Source organism: Ambystoma mexicanum, chromosome 9 (assembly GCF_040938575.1).
Source record: "Ambystoma mexicanum isolate Mex_15411 chromosome 9, UKY_AmexF1_1, whole genome shotgun sequence".
NCBI lineage: Eukaryota > Metazoa > Chordata > Amphibia > Caudata > Ambystomatidae > Ambystoma > Ambystoma mexicanum.
The window spans coordinates 134,555,140-134,574,608 of NC_090931.1; the positions used below are offsets into that span (position 1 = coordinate 134,555,140).

Here is a 19,469-nt window from a genome sequence, read left to right on the forward strand (position 1 = left end):
TTGCTAGCAGAACTGGCAAAGGATTATTGGCATTATTGCCTTCAGAGGGGTTTAGTGATAACAGCGGAGTATCTGCCGGGAAAGCAGAACGTGATTGCGGACTGGATTTCCAGGTATCTGGTGGATTCCAGCGATTGGATGTTGAACAGGAAGGTTTTTGCTCGGCTGCAGGAAGTCTGGGGCCCGGTGGAGATAGATCTCTTTGCCTCCAGGTTGAACAATCAGGTTTGCAGGTTTTACAGTTGCAGGCTAGATCCCGAATCGATGGGGACGGATGCGTTTCTGCACAGTTGGGCAGGATTTCTTTGCTATGCGTTTCCCCCATTCATAATGTTGATGAGAGTGCTGCCGAAGGTCTGTCGGGAGCGGGCAGAGATGGTGCAGGTGGTGCCATGCTGGAAGTCACAAGCGTGGTTTCCGGTTCTGATGGAACATTCCTCGGATCTTCCGAGGTTGATTCCGAGGGAAGCGGACCTTCTGTGCGATGCAGTCGGTCAGGTACACCCGTTAGTGCAGGAAGGGAGCTTACAACTGCTGGTTTGCAGAATTTCAGGAGACAATGGGAGTTGCCGGGCCTTTCGAAAGAAGCTGCAGACTGTATCAATGACTCATGGGCCCCTTCCACGCTCAGGAGCTATGATTCAGCCTGGCCGAAGTGGGAGCAGTGGTGCGATCAGCAGTGTGTTCATCCCATTTCAGCTCCTGTAGTGCATGTCTTACATTTTTTAGCGGAAGCATCGCGTAGAGGGAAAGCTTTTCATACGCTGGGAGTATATAGATCAGCGATTTCAGCAGGACATGAAGTTTTTGATGGTCACCCGATCGGGGAACATCCAGCGGTAGTTAAGATTATTGAAGGGGATCAAGATGCGTAAACCTCCGGTTCCCAGATATTCGGTTCTGTGGGATGTGGAGGTAGTGTTTCGCCTTTTTAAACAATGGCCAGATAACCAGTTTTTGTCGATCCAGCGACTTTCTGGCAAGCTTGATATGCTTTTGTGTTTAGTGTCGTGTAGGAGGGTGTCTGATGTGAAGGCCTTGGAAGAAGATAGAAAAATGTTCTATCCAGATGGAATAGCTTTTCAGATTGTGCAGAGGACCAAGAGCGCATCTTTAGTGATTTCATATCCTTGTTTTCCAGACAAACTAATTATGTGTGGCACGTTGTATCAAAGAGTATGAGAGAGTGACTGCGAGTTTTAGACCTACAGGAGTACAGCAATTATTAATAGCGCATAGGAAGCCATTTCATGCAGTATCAACAACCACCATTGCTAGATGGGTGAGAGAAGTCATGCGCTGGGCTGGTGTAGATTTGAGTTGTTTTGGGGATCACTCAGTTAGGGGAGCTATGGCCTCTAGAGCTTTTACTGCAGGAGTGTCATTGCATGATATTTTGAAAGCAGCTGACTGGTTTTAGGAAGCTACTTTCAAGACTTTTTACTTTAAACCAGTCTCTAATGTGGCCAACCGAGTGTTAGGAAGCTTTGAACGGGCATAATGATCGCCTCTGGTCTTGTCATAGAATGAAGATTACCCATGCTGATTGCGCTGGTAGTCTTGTTTCTATTAAAGACTCACAGGCGAGCATTATCCCGCCCGTATACGCAGGACAAGATAAGAAATGTGACTATTTCTTGTAATATGTTTTTTTCTCGATATGTACTGTTCTGCCTGATGTATTAAATGAAATATCTCGGTCTGCTTATTCCCTCCCTAATGTTTGTGATTGGTTTTGATTCTAGGAGAGGAAGTCAAGAATACCTGAGAGATCGAGGTGCCAGGGCTAGGATGCCAGAGGAAGGAGGCAAGTGGAAATTGTAGTTTTCCAAGGAGTTCCTGTTCCATGTTGGGAAGTTCTGGAGTTCGGTTCACTTTTTTCTCATCACATCAACGAAAGAGGAAGGACTGTGTGCAGGATGTGATGTAAAGATTGTTTGCTGGGCCTGATTGGTTATGAGCTAAAGGCCAAAATACAGGATCCTGAGGACTTATGGGGAGTGTAGTTCAGGATGACTGTAGTTTTGGTGTTTTGTTTTGGATTTATTTTTAGTCTATTTTTTCTGTGTGTGAAAATTAAAAATAAATAAATAAGTTTTGAATTGGGCTGCTGAGAAGTGGCAATAAAGAGTTATAAATATAATGCTCGCCTCCGAGTCTTTAATAGAATTAAGACTATAAGCGCTATCAGCCTGGGTAATCTTCATTATCCCATGATAATGACCCCTCTTTGGGTTATATGTATTAGCTGCATTTACAGTCTGAGTAATGCAACAAACTAGCTTCACAAATGTACAACTGAAAAAAATCAACCTTCGAATGCTATCAACACCTTACTATCACCTATGACACTTGCATCTAACTTTAGTGAATAATATCAGCCATTTACACACCACACACTACAACAGCGCACAATAAGGTTCACTATACAGCTATGTTAGGACTTTTTTCTAAACTAGGGCATTGGTTATAGTGCTGCACCAATACAGCTCAAACTCTATAATGCAAAACCAAAACGAGAAAATGCAGCCTTGTCAGATCATTCTTTATAACTTATTTCATATAATTTATTACTCAACATATCGAAAAAATGTCAATCGTCAAGTCAACATACATATTAATTAATACACATTCAGCGGGTTAGAGATGATGTATGGTAAAGTGCAGTGAGTGCAGTGCCTAGATAATAAATCAACTGTGCAGTGAGGGCTCTGCTTAGATTAAAAAACAACTAAGTGCCCAGAAAAGAAAACCCTGAAAAAAACACTACAGTTAAAACCACATAAAATGAGTCACACAAATGTGTTTTGAAGACAAATCAACATCTATAGGGCGTCGACACGCATGTTTAGACCCTTGTGTATATTATTTGTTGGGTCTTCCCCAGGACGCAAGATCCCTCCTGAATATGTTGATTATACAATTTGTAATTCTCAATTTTTTTATGGGGAATGCCCTCGTAGCACAAAAACCACATTTGGGTTGGTACAACTTGTGCTCGTTTTTGAATGCCACAGCGTAATTTGATATTATGTTCTGCTGTTAAATTCCGAAGTGTGCTGAAAGTTGGCCATCCTTAATTAGCGTAGGCTTGTGAATGGTCAATATATCTAAAAAAGCACAAATCAATATGTTTCTTTACTTAATTAGCTAGTGGTAATATTTTAATGTGACAGATAATTTTCGCATAATTCGACGGAGTCTGTATTTCTTTATCCATAATTATGTCATATCTTTATTGAAAGCATGTTTGCCATGTTTGAGGATTCATGGCATCATTGCAGTGAAATACTTCATCATGATGGATAGCTATGTGTGTAAACTTATTGGGCTCGTGCCAACAGGGGCTGAGTAGGGTGAGTTAAGTAGACTTGCTTGTAATTGCTTAAATCTGTTGCAAGGAGACCATAGCTACTTGACTAGCGATGTAACTTCCCATCTAGGCATTAACCTAAATGTATTAGACGTAGCTATGTTAGGAGAAAGAGCCTGTTGGGCTTGGCAAAGAAGGACTTGGAGGAAGCATTCCATATAGGAAGTTACGGCAAGAGGCTTAGCCACACGCTGGGGACAACAGGTGGGGACGAACTGGCCTGTAGGGAAGGAGGGCAACGCCCAGGTGCAGTCACACCATGCTAGTCTGGGGCAGTTTTCTTTGGTCATAGTTGGCAAAGGTATTTGGCTGAAGTGAGCCAGTTCGATGGGTTACTTCACTGTGCAGCGAGTAGTTTGATCATTGTTACTAAACAAATATTCTTTAAAATTCACAATTTGCAACCTATTTTTACTAAGACCCCCCTCCCTGTTGTATTCTAAGCGCCCTGTCACAAAATTGCCACTTATTGTTGCACGAGCCAATTTTATTCACCAGTCCGAGCACGACGACAATTTACTTTGCCACCCATTCCCAGTCTGGCTCTTACCACTGTTACAATGGGATAGTGCAGAGCCTTTATGGTTTACAGCATAAGCACTAATCCATGGTATGCCTTTCGTGAAATGCAATAAAGTGGTGTTAGCAGATACATAGTAATGTAGACTATCATAAAAGATGCACTGCGTGTCTGAATTAGTCAACCTTCCTGGACTTCTAAAGGGTTGTAAACGATTTAGATAAGTCTCCAGTGCATCCAACAAGCAGGTGCCTCATTTGCATATATATCGCCTTCAGTGACCCACTGCAAATTCAACAAGCAAGAGTTAAAAATTGTGGGTCACGAATCTGGACTGCTTCTGGGATTCTCCAAAGACAACACTACATGGTGCAAGATATTATTTTGGTCATTACATATTCAGTAATTGATGCAGAGGTAAATGGAGCACCGCAAAGAAATTATTCTGCTGAAAGAATGGAAGACGGGGACGGAAACCTAAAAATCAATGCTACAAACAAAGGGTAGGTCAAGCAAGAAAGCTCCTTTCACCTTGTAAGGAAGACATGGTATCAAACAGTGAAGACAGACAAGTGATCACAGTTCAAGAGAGTTTAATGAACTTCTATGGTTTGGTTGAACGCACATCCAAGCCTAAATCTAGCAATGGGAGCAAGCTATGACTATCAAATAATAATGCAGTCCTAGTCGAGTCTCTGTCAAAATAAAAGGGCCCATACTAAAAGACCCATTGCCAATCCTTACCTCGAAGAACAAATAATGTAGGAAATTGATGTATGCAAAAGAAAAGTGTTCAAGAAACAATATGTCAGGATAGTTGAGCAGTAGGCTTCCCTTCGCCACGTTTTCAGCATGGGACAAGGAGGCACACTGAAGCTTCGCACACAGTTTGGCTTCTCTAGCACGAGGATGCAATTCAGAATATAGATATTCTGGCCTTCTGCGCTAAAGTCTCTTTCCCAATAAAGGTTTCTGATTTGCAGAGTGCCTGGATTAACAAACAAATGCCAAAGTTCCTTTCTCATCAGGTTTTCCACGTTCACAAGTTATTGGGTTTATTGTTCATCACAGGTTTCCCTCAGTCGGGCTCGGACCTGGTCATCTCACTTTCCTTGCTTTCCACTCTATTTAAAATGGAAGACTTTCGACTATGCGATGCATTTTGCGACCACTTCGATTCATGTAATTCATAATTTTCACATTCAAACTTTACTTTCGTTTCTGCCACTTCTTGGCTGGATACCTCAGAGACCTTCGATTGAGCACACCCGCGGTGCCAGATCAGTCTGTTTCTTTTTATCGTACCTTCTCTGATTCATATTAAAGTTCAAACATCCATCGGCAATTGAGCTTTACTCGCGTCTCATCACAAGCATCAATATTCTTTATGCTTAATACAATGTTGCTGCTTGCAACCTCACCTTTTCACAGAGAGAAGTCTTGTATCGATCTACCCAACTCACCGGCTGCGTTGATTTCTATGGCGCTGCTTTGATCCTGGAGCCAAGGACTCCGCCAGTCACGCAGGAGGGCCCTCGGTATCTCCGATACACAACGCAGGATTCTTCAGTCTGGTTTCCTGGCCTTACGCCTTTTAATCTGAAGGCTTGTGGAAAGTAACGGTTTCTCGCCGACAGGGTCAAAGGCATTTGCCTCTTTGTTCTCCCTTCTCGGTTTGCCACATTTCTCCCCTGGGGGGAAGCTTAATGGAAGTCAGGTGTGAGTTTTCAAAATTAATTGCCTGACTGTGCCCAACCATAGCACTCCACAAGTCTTCTAGTGCACCCAACCTGACACTGCCACCTGGTCCCCAGCTTCATCAAACTCCAAGCAGGTCTCCCTGCAGTACCCAGTGTTCAGCCAGCTGTGCTCACTTGCCACTGAAGGCCAGTCTCCCCACCTGAGGTCGCAGAGTCTTCCAGCGCTGCTGACCAGACAATGTCTGCTGTGCATAGCATCTTAGCCCGGCAAGCCATTGCCTCTTCTGAACTGCGCTGCATTGTTGGACTTGGCACTGCTGCTCCTCGACTCTGGCCCAGTGCTGCAAGCACCCAGACTCCGAATGCAATGCTCAAAAATAATGCTGTTGAGCCCCAAAGACAAGATCAAAGGTACTGTGGAGAGGGCCTGTCGCTGAGGTCCTCTTTCAGGACCCTACTGATTTAAGGCCCCCTTCTCTACCTTGTTTTTAAAGACACAGCCTTTCAACAGTGACATTGTGCCAATCTTGTGCCTGAAAACCCCTGTTCATCTACCCAGAGTGCCCTTAAACAAAAATCCTCTTTTCTCTTACAGGGGTAGAGATGCCCTAGTGTTATCGGATTAGCTATATGCATTGTATTGTTTATTTTTAAAGTCTATATTTGTATAGAATCTTGATTGGACATTTGTATTTTTGTTGGGGTTGCTATTGTTATCAGCTCACACCCCTCTTGAAGATATAGCCTGTCCCACCACAAAAGGAGAAGGGGTTATACCCGTCGGGCTGTGCCTGTTTCAGCTTTAGGATTGAGATCACTGCTGGCTTAGCATTCGTGCGCACCTGAGCAGGAGAGGTAACCACTACTGATCCCTGTACACCTGGAGACCAGCAGACATTTTGTCACAGTCGTGTAGATATTTCATCTCTCACACAAGGTCCACTATATGAAGGCTTTTGGTGCAGACTTGTGAGTGAGGACATCCCTCCATGGTCTGGTTCAAATCGGTGAGTCAGATGCAGAAGAATTCAAGTGTGCATACCAAGCAGGCAGCCTGGTCATAGGGGGGAGAGAGAGAGGGAAAGAGAGGGAGAGAGAGGAAGAGAGAGGAAGAGAGAGGAAGAGAGAGGAAGAGAGAGGAAGAGAGAGGAAGAGAGAGGAAGAGAGAGGAAGAGAGAGGAAGAGAGAGGGAGAGAGAGGGAGAGAGAGGGAGAGAGAGGGAGAGAGAGGGAGAGAGAGGGAGAGAGAGAGAGAGAGAGAGAGAGAGAGACTGTTTTTGAAGACAGCAGAGACGCACTTTGTTAGGCAAGATTGGGCACTACAATAACCTTGACCTCTTGGCAATAGGGACCCAACCTTTGGTACAAGTCTGAACTACACAGGTTGTAGTGTGGTCGAGCAGCCAGGCTTATCTCAAGAGGGGTCAAAGTGTTGAGACACAGAGCTTCCCAATACGGTTATTCAAATTAACACTTATACTCAAGGTTTCTTGATAAAACAATTAGTAATTTATTTCACAGTCAGCTATATAAGCCTTCTTCAGAAAGGGAGCAAAACATGTAACACTAAAATATACTTTTAAAAACACACACTCTGCTTCTCTAAAACAGAGGATACCCATTGGGGATGGCACACAGATACTTCCTACACCCTCAGTTGTCCTACATAGCTAGTACACTGTGGACATTGATTTATCACTGGTACATTTATAGCACTATGGAGTTTGTGCAAAAGATAGAATAGAGGAATAAAACAAAGGTTTACAAATAAGTCAGAAAGGGGTAAGTACTTTTAGAAGACTTCCAATGCAGAGTAAATTAACCCTTTCGTGGGGAAAGAGGATACACAGTGTCAGAGGGAAGAAGAGCCACTCAGGGAGCCAGGACAGCCAATATTAATTGCACAATGTCAAGGGGACTGAAGATCTTCTTTGCAGGTAGGTAGAAAGTCTTACACAATGTTTGTAGAAAATAAGAACACTTGAAGGGTCACAAGCTGGGAGGCTTGTGAGGGGCAAAGATTTAGCAACTCTGCAAGGTAACCAAATCAGGTCTCAACTGAGAGCAAGCAAGGCTACACAACAAGAGGTAAGTTCTCTTAGACGTACAGTACCTCTGGATAGAAGAAATTGTTCCAGCTGGCTTCAGTTCCTGTGCAGCTCTGCAGATCCTTTTGTTCCTGGGCCTCAGTCGTGGGGACAAGAAGGAGGACGTCTGGGGACACCTGCTCTGCAATGGTACGGTCAGCGGCAGCAATGTGAAAATGCAATTCAGCAGTCCTTCGGTGTTTCAGCTCCTCACGTCTGACAGCAAATAGCAGCACTGCAGTTCTCATATACCACTTCAGACTTTCCTTGCTTTTGTGGTCCAGCATTATGTTGAGGTGGCTCAGGCTTGGTCAGTCCTGCAACAGGGAAGTCCGGAGGATCTTCCTAGTGCTCAAGTCTGACTTAAAAGCAATGCACGCAATCTGGTGTTCCTCTGCCTGGCTCTTCGGCTCCAGCAGCAACATCAGTGGAAATTCAAACAGCTTCGAGAGGATGTCCAAACGGACTTTGGAGTTGATTGGTCCCACCAACTCATAGGAAGAAGTCGTCCTTGCAGGGCTCCTCAAGTCGAGGCGAATTCGGAGCTTCAACAAAGCAGCAGGGCTTCACCGGGCAAACCAACGGTCCAGGAGTTGCAGCAGGTATCTCTTTCAAGTTCTTCTTTAGATTCCTTTGTCCAGTGTCGACTGCCTTCCAAGCCAAAAAGCCTCACCTTTTATGCAGGTTTCTCCCATTAATTCCTGCCTAGCTGTCAATCCCCTTTGGGTGCATTCCTGTAACTAAAGGGGTTAAGCACAGGGAGTTTCGGGCACCTCCCTCACTTCCTGCCAGACATACTGGAGCCAGAGGCAGACTTCACTCATGAATCCCGCCAAAGACAAAACGAACAAAGAGACCAAACCTGGTTTGGCGTGCAGAGTAAATCTCAAGAAGGATCTTTCCAACAAGAAATGGCGAAAAAAGAAGAGCGGGCCATTTTGACGAAATGGGCGCCCATGGGTGCCTTACCGTGGCTGCGAATGCAGCCTGTGGTAAAAACACACAATGGTAGTAAAACAAAACCACTGCCACCAGCCATTGATTGTAGAAAGGGTAACAAAAATGTTATATGAGAAACTAGACAAAGAGGATACTAAGTAACCCCTCCCGCCCCCTATTGTAAAATAGTGTGTGCTGGGTCTAGAAAGTTACAAAAATGTAAGTAAAGTCAATTTCACCTCACTGTTCCTGGAAGCAGTAGTTCATCCAAGAGAAGGTATTTAAACCTTTGGGAAATCTAAGAGACTTCCCTGTCCCACTGCACTGAAGGTGCTGTGTGACACAATGCAAAGATGATGCCTATGGAGTTTGTCAGACTCCAAAGTCAAAAAGAAACACAGAAAATGAATCACATAAAAATTATATGACAGATAAAAAGTCCTAAAGTCCAGCAAAAGGGCTGGCGGTCTCTAAGGTAGAAAGGAATTGCACATTTCTGAGAATTCCCCTTAACACTCTTATTCAAAGCTACCCAAGACTCTAAAACAACCACCTATTAATAGACAACCCTTCAATTCCATAGGAAATTGCAAACATCTTGTGATCAAAAGATCCACCACTATTCTTTGGTTTACATTATTTAGGATGTTCGTACAGCGCTGCATGTAACCTTGCAGATGCTTCAGTGAGCTTGGCGTGGACATCTCAGAATGAGAATAGCGGCACCAAGGTGAACATTCCTGAGTTCCAGAGTTAGTGCCCCCTACCCGCCCATTATCTAGTTCAATTTTCGTCTCAATCTTTTCTTCCCTGGTAATCTCTTGGAATAATAAAATGAAGGCTGGCAGTAAAGGCTCACAACAAGTTGCACATCCAGAAACATTGAAAAAGACACGACTTACTTTTCTGGGAGAAAAAAGCTACTGGGAAACCGATACCACTCCTTCCCCACGCAAACACTGACGGGTCTCCCCTCTGGCACAGTGTGAATTGTAGGATCAACAGCAATTCTTTGAAATTCGGGGTACAGGTCGAGAGGCCCATGATAACCTTAAGGGAAGAAATTAAACAAGGTTGGAAGATTTGCATCGGACCTGCTGCTTCTTGATACTATTGCGCCGTTTCAATAACAGAAGGCCGCCATCAACTAAATAACTGTAATTAGGGGGATGTTAAAAACCCACAGATTCCAACACCCTGTGGGTGACCAGGCGCATCTTTCTGGCTAGGTACATGCCTGCGCTTTTCTTAGGAGTACCCAGCTGTGCTTTACGCATATTTACATATTTATCAATTGTGTGCTTATCACTGTTTTTTAATCTACTTTACTTACAGACATTCGCTTCACGAAGGACCACCCTGGGGCCGAAATGCATTGGCCAATCCCGTCTGCCTATCAATATTCTGCAAAGATGCAACTTTATTAAAGCAATACTCTATATTGAATGTCTAAAGTATTCATTGATAAATAATAATATTTATATGTTGAAACTGCTGCAGTCTTTACTACAGCGTGCCTTCAAAGCCCACAGTCAGTCTGCATTTCTACATCCACAGGTGTGCACAAGTGGTTTGCTGAATGTGCATTATTTACCATGTTTAGACACGCAGGCACTGATTACGATGTCTATTAATAAAGGGTGGTGGGCAATCCCTTGCTTTACATTGGCAGTTCAAATATTACCATACTCACAATGAGCGCCTACATTTCAAAACAGCAGTGCAACTTAGGCTCATTTAAGCCAAATTGCACTGGAGTGAAGGCAGACCACTCAGCAATGGTTTCCAGGCGTCATTCCCAGAGGCTACACCTTAGAAAAGCTCCAGCTACGGGTTAATGCATCTAACAGATGACATGCTGGAGAAATAAAGAAGCGTTGGGCTGTAGAAAGGACACAAATACACAAATACATGTTTAATAGAAAGGATAGAGGTGTGCAGCCGTATGATTGCACAAGAAGGCATCACTAGTGTTGGGAGGCTAATTGACAAATTACGACAGCATGAAAGATAGTAATCTGACTCCTTCACCCATTTATCAAATGTACCTGTGCATAAGTCCACATTTTTGCTCAAGCGGGGGAGTCAACATCTCAGCGAGCGCACGGACATGCCTACTTAGACTCTAGTGTTTGACCAGGTAATGGCACTCACACCTGGGAGTGTAGGGGGGTGCAGTGGGTGAAAGGTCTACCTTTGAACAAGGTTCCCATTTGACGCAATCGCATGATCCACAGAGAATTCGTGTCCCCCCTCTACCTGATCTGTGAATGGCGAATACGGTAATACCTAGCGATAACACCGTTGTTAGGCTCTATATAAAAATGTGAACATCAACCTACAAAAATGGGAAAATATGATGTTCATAGCAGGATGGCTCTGAACAAATGTGACATTACATTTGCCTGTAGTGCTCGTTCGATCCTAGATCTAGAATATTTTAGTATGCCTGTGGATTGAGAATAGAGCCTGTGCATAGCCATCCTTAGCTGGACACCCCGGCCAAAACTGTGCACAAAGTAAGGGCATATTAAATCCGGATGTTTCTTGCACACCAGCGGAGTGACTGATGTTGCAACCATTTTATACGCCTATCTAAATCCTGAGGCTGCCTGGATCATTATATATGCTTCAATGTTACAAAGATGCTAATGTTAGCGTGAGCGTTCTGAAAAATGGACTCAGCACTAAGCCCAACGAGCATTACGTAATTAGGGATTCGAGAAAAAAATCCTTTCTTCACAGACATAGTTGTCAAATTCAAAGATATGTGGTCATTCTTATGTTCCCAAAATGCTCAGAGTTTATGCAAAGTAGGATGGAACTCTTACTGGTGCTATTCTCTCCTTTCCCTTTCGCATAGAGGGATTCCATCTTGGAATGATAAACTTCTATTGGAAAATAATTTGCCTGGTTATTCTAGGTGTTGATAATATGCTTCACTTAGTAAACAAAGTGAAACTCTCTTCTATCGACTACAATATATATTGGAATTCATCAATAGAAATAAATATAACATTTTAAAAAGAGACAGGGTTGCAATGGTAGCACAATGTTGCTGTGAGCGCCGCTGGGGTGGTTCTGGAAAACGTGAACCCGACTACGCGGCTCTTAACCACATAGAAAGAGGGGATGAGCGAAAGAAGGAGAGAGGATGAAGGAGAACGAAAGAGGGAGGGAGAGGTAGGAAAAGGAGAGCAATGCGGAAGGGAGATGGATGAAAAGAGGGAGTAAGGGAGAAAGAGGGAGAGGAATGGAGGAAGAGAGACAGCACCCACATGGCTCAGTCAGCACCTGATACACCGGGTACAGCTAGTTTACCTTTAATATACCCACAAATCCATTTAGGACCAGCAAAGGACATTGCTACCTTCGTTATGGCTATTACCAGCTTACATTGAAATGATTGCAGCTGCCTTTTTTCATATTTGCTAAGTCAATCGACAGCAAGTAAATAATACTAAACATTATCACCATTTGCTCGCACTTCTAAGCACTGTATTAATAGGTGTTATTCATAGACAACATATTGGGCCTCATTACGAGTCTGGCGGTAACCGTGCCGGAAAAACCGGCAGGCTACCGCCGGACCCATATTACCATTCTGCCTCCGTGATTCCCGGTGACTCGGGAATTCCGGAGGCGGAATTCTGTAAGTCCCCATTCCCATGGACTCCCATATGACTCCATGGGGATGGGGACAATGGAAACACTGGTTCCGTCTATGACTGAGCTGGTGTTTCCATTTGCGCCTGCAGGCAGGTGCCGTTACTCCCGCCAGGTCTGACCTCCCGCCTGCAGGACTCTGAATCAGCCGGTCCGGAAAGAACGGAGGCAGCGTTTTTACTGCCACCGTTCTTTACAGACCAGCAGGGTCGTAATGAGGCCCATTGACATTTAAACTAGTGACCACAGGAAGAAAATGGCCAGAGGCTGCACACAGATGTCCAGGGTTCGAAATTGCTGGTAGACGCGAGGTATTTAGCTCCTGCTTCTAGCCATGATCATGGGTCGATTCATTAAAAAAAGCAAATAACCCTTTCAGCAAGCCTAAAATTAATCACATTTGGAGATGCCTGAAGCATCTTAAATATGATTAGATGGAAATGTGATTCACAAACATGTGTTGAGTACATAACAAAGATGCTCACAGGCAACTCCAGATATGCTCCAGTTTTAAGCTTAGTGAATAAGGGATGCTCACATGCAACTCCAGATATGCTCCAGTTTTAGGCTTAGTGACTAAGGTATGCTCACAGGCATCTCCAGATGTGCTCCAGTTTTAGGATTAGTGAATAAGGTATGCTCACAGGCATCTCCTGATTTGCTTCTATTTGAGGCTTAGTGAATAAGGGATGCTCACAGACAACTCCAGATATGCTCCAGTTTTACGCTTGGTGAATAAGGGATGCTCACATGCAACTCCAGATATGCTCCAGTTTTACGCTTGGTGAATAAGGGATGCTCACAGGCATCTCCTGATTTACTCCAGTTTTAGGATTAGTGAATAAATTATGCTCACAGGCAACTCCAGATATGCTCCAGTTGTAGGCTTGGTGAATAAGGCATGCTCACAACCATCTCCTGATTTGCTCCAGTGCAAACCCTTGTGACTGAGCCTGTAATGAGGTTGAATGCTTGAGGCTAGTGGACAGGACTGTGTTGTCCCTGGGGATAAGGACCACCGCCTGCGCGGCGAGATGGGTCCCATAGGGGATATGTGGCAGAGTCCCTGTCCATCACTAGCATTGTATGGATCGTCAGCCATGTTTTCCCAGAAACTCTTTGGCGCCACAGAAGGAGATCAATCACCCCATTGGGAGAAGAGCAGACCTTAGGACCAAGCGGTTCATGGAGCCACTACAGCAGGTTGTCGAGAACCCCACAATACAGAGTGGGGGGCCTGGGTCACAGAAAGACAAAGATTCACCAAAGCTGCGCACTCATCCGGCCACAGGCCACAGTCCCTGCCTCAGTCCTGTAAGTTGTCACGAGTTGGAATTCACAGAAACACTCCTGCTTCCTCATGCGTCCGATTGCCTCCTTAAGATGGAACAACGGCATTGTGGTACAGCTAGGAGGGGAGTGGGTTCTGACGAGGTACACACAGCTTGTGCCTGTTGTCTGGTTATTTATCCACCCACTGACTGCCCATAGCCATGCTAATCCGTTTTTGCTATTCCCGGTCACTACCAACCCCAAAAGACATCCTCCTAGGATTTCTGAGCTAGCTTTATCAAGCAGTAACATTACACTTTGGTCTGTCCGTCTAATTCTGAACACTCTTCTCAAAGTTAATGAATTAATTGCCCTAGTACATACGCTGCTGGTTCAATAAACAGGACTTAACCACTTGAGTTATAAGCAGTACGAGTGTCCGTTCACTGAAGACCTGTTTAAGTATTGGAAAAGCCAACTGTTTTGCCGTGTATAGGTATTAAATGGACATTAGCTAGGTGTTGCTATTTTAAGGGCTGGGACTCGCGCCATTTTCCAGCTACTACCATCTTATTGCAAGGTAGTACCATTATGGCAGTGCATGACACATGCCTGTCCCATGCTTACACAAAAAACAGTTGGCTTTGCCAATGATTGTTCTCTTTCGCGTGAGTTTCCTTGCCTCAGATAGTTAACACAGGGGTTCTATATAAATGGTGCTCAATCTGTGGGTCAAATAAGCAAGTGATGGGGAAATCCTGTCTTTGGGGATTTCCTATATCAATGCTGAGATCACACACAGTCCACTGCTGTTTGAGCCTGGTGCTTAGTCCCTTAGGATTCAGTGTCGCGTGACGATCTGGCGATGCAGCCACCAATTATAGACAATATAATCTTCTCAATAGGGCTTCACCTGTCACCATCTCCTCTATTGATGTGGGTACAATGTCTCTTCCCCTCCTCACAGGTGCAGCCCTCCTCCTGTGCGGAGCAGTCCCTTCAGATGTTTTCTGTCCCCAGGGTCTCTCTTCTCTTGGTGTCCATCATCTCAAGCATACCTGTTCCTCGTGTGCAGGATTCCTTCATCCTGCCTGTATGCTACCCCAGTCCTTCTCTTAGAGCTTTCCTTCCCACCTTCCATAGCTTTTAAGACCATTCCGCTCCCTGAGCAGTTACGCGCGCCTCCTTCAGGCCTCATTGCAAGTACAGTGGTGCGGGACAAACCCGCAGTAATGCATTACTGCACCACCACACTATAACGTTGGTGGTGAGACTGCAGGTAATTCCGCCACCTTATCTCCAAAAATCGGCAGAATCACCATCAGTGGTAATCCCGCTGAAATCCTGATGGAGTCCATAACTGGACACCAACACCCCCATACCACCTCTTGTAATCCAGCGGTAATTCTGCTGGTCCAAGTGGTAGTATCAGTAATTCCGTTTGGTGGTATTCCGGCAGATTTACCATCAGAATACCACCAAACCTGTATTGAGGCCCTTAGCCTTGAATCCTTTCTTATATCTCTGCCCCGCCACTTTCTCCTTTTCCCCAGTCCACCTCCTGCCCCTTTGTCTCACCACTTTTCATCTTATCCACCTTTTCTGCCTTCAATAGTTCTCTCCTTCTCCGAGCCTCCTTATCAACCAGTCACACTTCGGCCACTCCTCCTTTCCCTATTATTGTATCAATCTCTCCCTCCTCAAGATTCTGCAACGTTCTCAGTCTCTTCTCCTCCCCCTACACTTGCGTTCCCTCTTCGTTCATGTGTTACTGTGCCCTCTAAACTGTATTTCTCCCCTTCTTTCCACTTACCTCTCCATTGCTTTTTCCTTACTCTCGGTCCTGCTCCCTTCTCCACTTTCACGCACCCTCTTTCCTATTCCTTCTCTTAACCTGCTTGCTCTTCCACCCAACTGTTTTAGCTTTTTTGGCCACTTCACCCTCACTTCTTTTCCTTCTTCTTTATGCCTTCCATTCTTTTGCTTCCATTACTACTTCCTCAATTCCCCCAGTCTCCTTCTCCGCTCCTTGACAATTCTTGCGTTCCTGGTCTGGTCTTCTCTTCCACTCATCTCCTTTTCCTGTCTGCCCTCTCTTTTCCTTTTTCTTCAGGTTCTCCCGGTCAGCTCTGGACTGCATTTTAGGTGCACTCACTTTGGTCTTCCTTTCCCCTCTGTATGGCCCTCTTTTGTGTCCTTCTCATTCCCTAACCTTCCAGGGCCAGTCCTAACCAGGAACATCACAGGATATACTCGTGAAGTCTGGTTTAGGCACCCTGGAGTCGAGCAGCATCAGGAAGGATACCACCTGACCCCACCAGAGGTTTTTCCCACAATTACAGGGTGCAACCTCCATACTCGTGGCCATGGGCCCCGACCTACGTACAAGTAAGTGTTTTGGCCACCCTGCGGTAAGTGTGGACATTCGGCCAAGGAGCAGCCTTCCCTTCTTATGACTCGCGATGCACTTCCTCTCACGGCTTGCACAACTATTTTCCCACTGCTAAGGTGCCACATAAAAGCAGGCAATATTGGGCCCGATTGTACCGACAGTATATGGGGACATAGCATCACTAAGAAACCCATTTACCAGTGCAGGACCCATCCATTCCCATGTCCTGCATGGCTTTGTCAATTGTTTCTGCAACCAACAATGTCAACCATGTGACTTTCTCAACTGTGTGAATCCTCCCTTCAACTATCCCAACTCTTCTCTTTCCATTGATGCCTTCATTCCATGGCGCATAGTAAACACGTGTTCCTTTCTTTTGGGTGTTTGCCATCGTTTCCGGAGTTATCTCCCATTTCAGGGCTCGCTTCTTCTGTCAATGCATCATCTCCCCTTTTGGCTTCACAATGATATTTTGGGTCTCTTTCAAGCATTCCCTTGGTTGCTATCAGCTCTGTCAGGTTGAGGGATACATAGGCTTATCCCACAGCCACTAAGTGGGTACAAAAGACTGCTCCCTCGCCCTCACAATCTTTCTTCTTCTAGACCCAGAACCTTATTTTAAGGGAGCAGTATCTGCCTTTTTTTAGGTCGGATTCCTCCTTTCAATTGCCCCACTCCCCTTTCCGCTGGAGTCTTTATTCCACCAGAAACAAATAACTCCTGCTGGGCTGATCCAGGATTGGCGGATGTCCTTCCTCCCATAGATTTTCCTTCCAGGATGCGCGGAGCCAAAGAAAATTTAAAGTGGATTAGCCATTTTGGACCTCAAAAGATGGGTTACTAGCTCAGATGTTAACGGCTGTCCGCTCATATGGCCAGCCCACTCATCAAGTTGCACCACAAGACAGCCGCAACTCTGCTCTTCATCCTTCCATCCCAAGACAGCAGCGACTCTGCTCTTCATCCTTCCATCCCAAGACAGCAGCGACTCTGCTCTTCATCCTTCATCCCAAGACATAGGCGACTCTGCTCTTCATCCTTCCATCCCAAGACATAGGAGACTCTGCTCGTCATCCTTCCATTTCAGGACAGAGACTACTCTGCTCTTCATCCTTCCATCCCAAAACAGACGCGACTCTGCTCTTCATCCTTCCAACCCAAGAGAGTTGACTCTGCTCATCATCCTTCCATCCAAAGACAGAGGCGACTCTGATCTTTATCCTTGCATCCAAAGACAGCTGCGACTCTGCTCTTCGTCCTTCCATCCCAAGACAGAGGCGACTCTGCTCTTCATCCTTCCATCCCAAGACAACAGCGACTCTGCTCTTCATCCTTCCATCCCAAGACAGAGGAGACTCTGCTCGTCATCCTTCCATCCCAAGACAGAGGCGACTCTGCTCTTCATCCTTCCATCAAAAGAGAGAGGTGACTCTGCTCTTCATTCTTCCAAGGGCGATACATAGATTACTGTTAAATGGAGAAATAATAACCCCTTTCATTACAGTACTTAGAAGCGGGAGGAAGTAAGGGCTATATAAGAACACACATTGTCATCGTTACTCTGCAAATAAAATGCTGCAAATAATTCTTGTGCTTTTCTTACATCGATTTGCTGGTCTCATTCCCAAGTCTTCTGTGGGACCTCAAACACATTACTCAATCAGGGGTGCCAACAGGGCTTAATAAATTCAATGTTCCCAATTTGCAACAACAACAGAGGTACGCTATTTCCAAACCAATACTTTCATTTGGTGCAAGTGGGACAGAGGGAACACCTCTCTGTGTTTGTATCAATAGCAAGTTGAAAACACCTTGCTATACTTTGGATCAGCCACACTCACTATACCTGTGGAGATGGCCACCCAATGCCAAGGTGGCTAGCCTGATATGTCTGACTGATACATGTGTTTTGCCCTAAGAGGCTGAGCAGTGTCCTGGAGGTTCCACACATATTACCCCTGAGCGGGCAGATGGGGTATGGTTGACACAGGCACACAGGACTGCTATGGTAGGCCTACAGGTGTTGGGCAATGGACAGGCAAGGGCTAAGGGCGAGATTAGGATCATGACATGGCATGTCAAGGGCCTACACTGCCTTTAAATGGGGAAGGTGGTATTGGTCTACCTTAATTGCCTGCACTGTGACATAGCCTATGTACATGAGAAAGCAGGAGGATGCTTCTGAGAAGCGGACACGTGGCTGTGTTGTCTCGGTCTACTACTAATATTATAACTCGAGGGCCAGAGGGGTAGTCTTTTACAATGCACAAGTCAACCCATAATTGTGATTTCATGCACATGCAAGTTGGAGGACGACTTGTCCCAGACCAGGTGAAATTGTAGTGCCACTGTATAGTCCTATGCGGTGCCTTTGCACCTACTACAGGGGACTAAGAATGTTTCACAAGGTGTTACAACATATTCAGAACCATATTGGCGACTCCTTGATTCTGGTGGATGATTTTGACAAAGTGGTGCACCTTGGCCTCGATAGATCAACTAGGCATGTACACACAAGGCATACAAACAACACAACTAGGGCACTTAAAGCCCAATTGCAAGAGCAGGCAGAATCTGAACCGTGGAGGCTCCAAGTCCCGAGCGGCAGGTACTGCACCTTTTAATTTCCTCCTCACCCTAGCTACTCCAGACTGGACTTTTTTTTTTTTTTTAACAGCACTGAGAATGACACAGTACTGTACCTAAAACTCTATAGGTTGTATCCTGATCTTGGACCACTGCCCAGTCTCCCTGTACATGTTGCTTACCAATACCCTGCAGACGTCGTTCAACTGGTGGCTTAATATGTCCTACTTACAGGATGAAGCAGCAAAGGTGACAGAGGATTTCATCAAGCCCCACAGGAGAGGTCTTCAACTACATGATTTGGGAAGCACTGAAATGCTATATGAGGGGCTTCCAGGTGGATCTTACAAGCAAGAAGAGAAAAGAGGACGACGTAGAAAAAGATATTAAGTCGTCAGGGGACTGACACTTGTACTGTAGAGACCAAGAGGCTAGAAGGAAATTTGAAAAGTTCAAGTTGGATCTCAACAAGATGCTTTGTGAGCATTTAGAGCCGGATTCACAGAGCGTTTTTCAATGGAAGTGTGCCATTCTACAAGGCTTCTGTAAATCAGGCCCTTACAGTATGCCCTATTCTGCCAAAGGATGCACTATTTCCAAACGGCAAAATGAAGGGGAAGCTTAAGAGTCCATAGACTCAAATAATTGTGGAGATACAATCTGGGGATGGGGTTGCGACATGTATCCCTGAGAAGACAATTAATTCAGGAGCATTACTATCACAAGAATGAAATGGGGGATGAGCCCTCGGTAGGACTGTGGGTCCAATACCTAAAGGGACCAGGAGTTGCCGTGCCTGAAAGAGGAGCAGAGGAATGTACTACTTGATGGCCCAATACGGATACAGAAGAGAATTGTGTCAAGAGCTACATTGACTAATGGGAGGACTCCATGACCAGACGGCTTCCCAGACTACTGGATGCACCAGCAATTCT

General features: G+C 45.2%; 1 protein-coding gene across 1 annotated transcript in view; it reads right to left on the reverse strand.

The window, feature by feature from the left end:
• The window catches only part of ALG9 (ALG9 alpha-1,2-mannosyltransferase), a 944,483-nt gene that overhangs the window by 499,727 nt on the left and 425,287 nt on the right, over positions 1–19,469 (reverse strand). Inside the window, exon 12 of the mRNA XM_069614305.1 lies at positions 9,521–9,668. Within this exon, the coding sequence (XP_069470406.1) occupies positions 9,521–9,668 (148 nt within the window). The remainder of the gene's footprint in view (positions 1–9,520; positions 9,669–19,469) is intronic.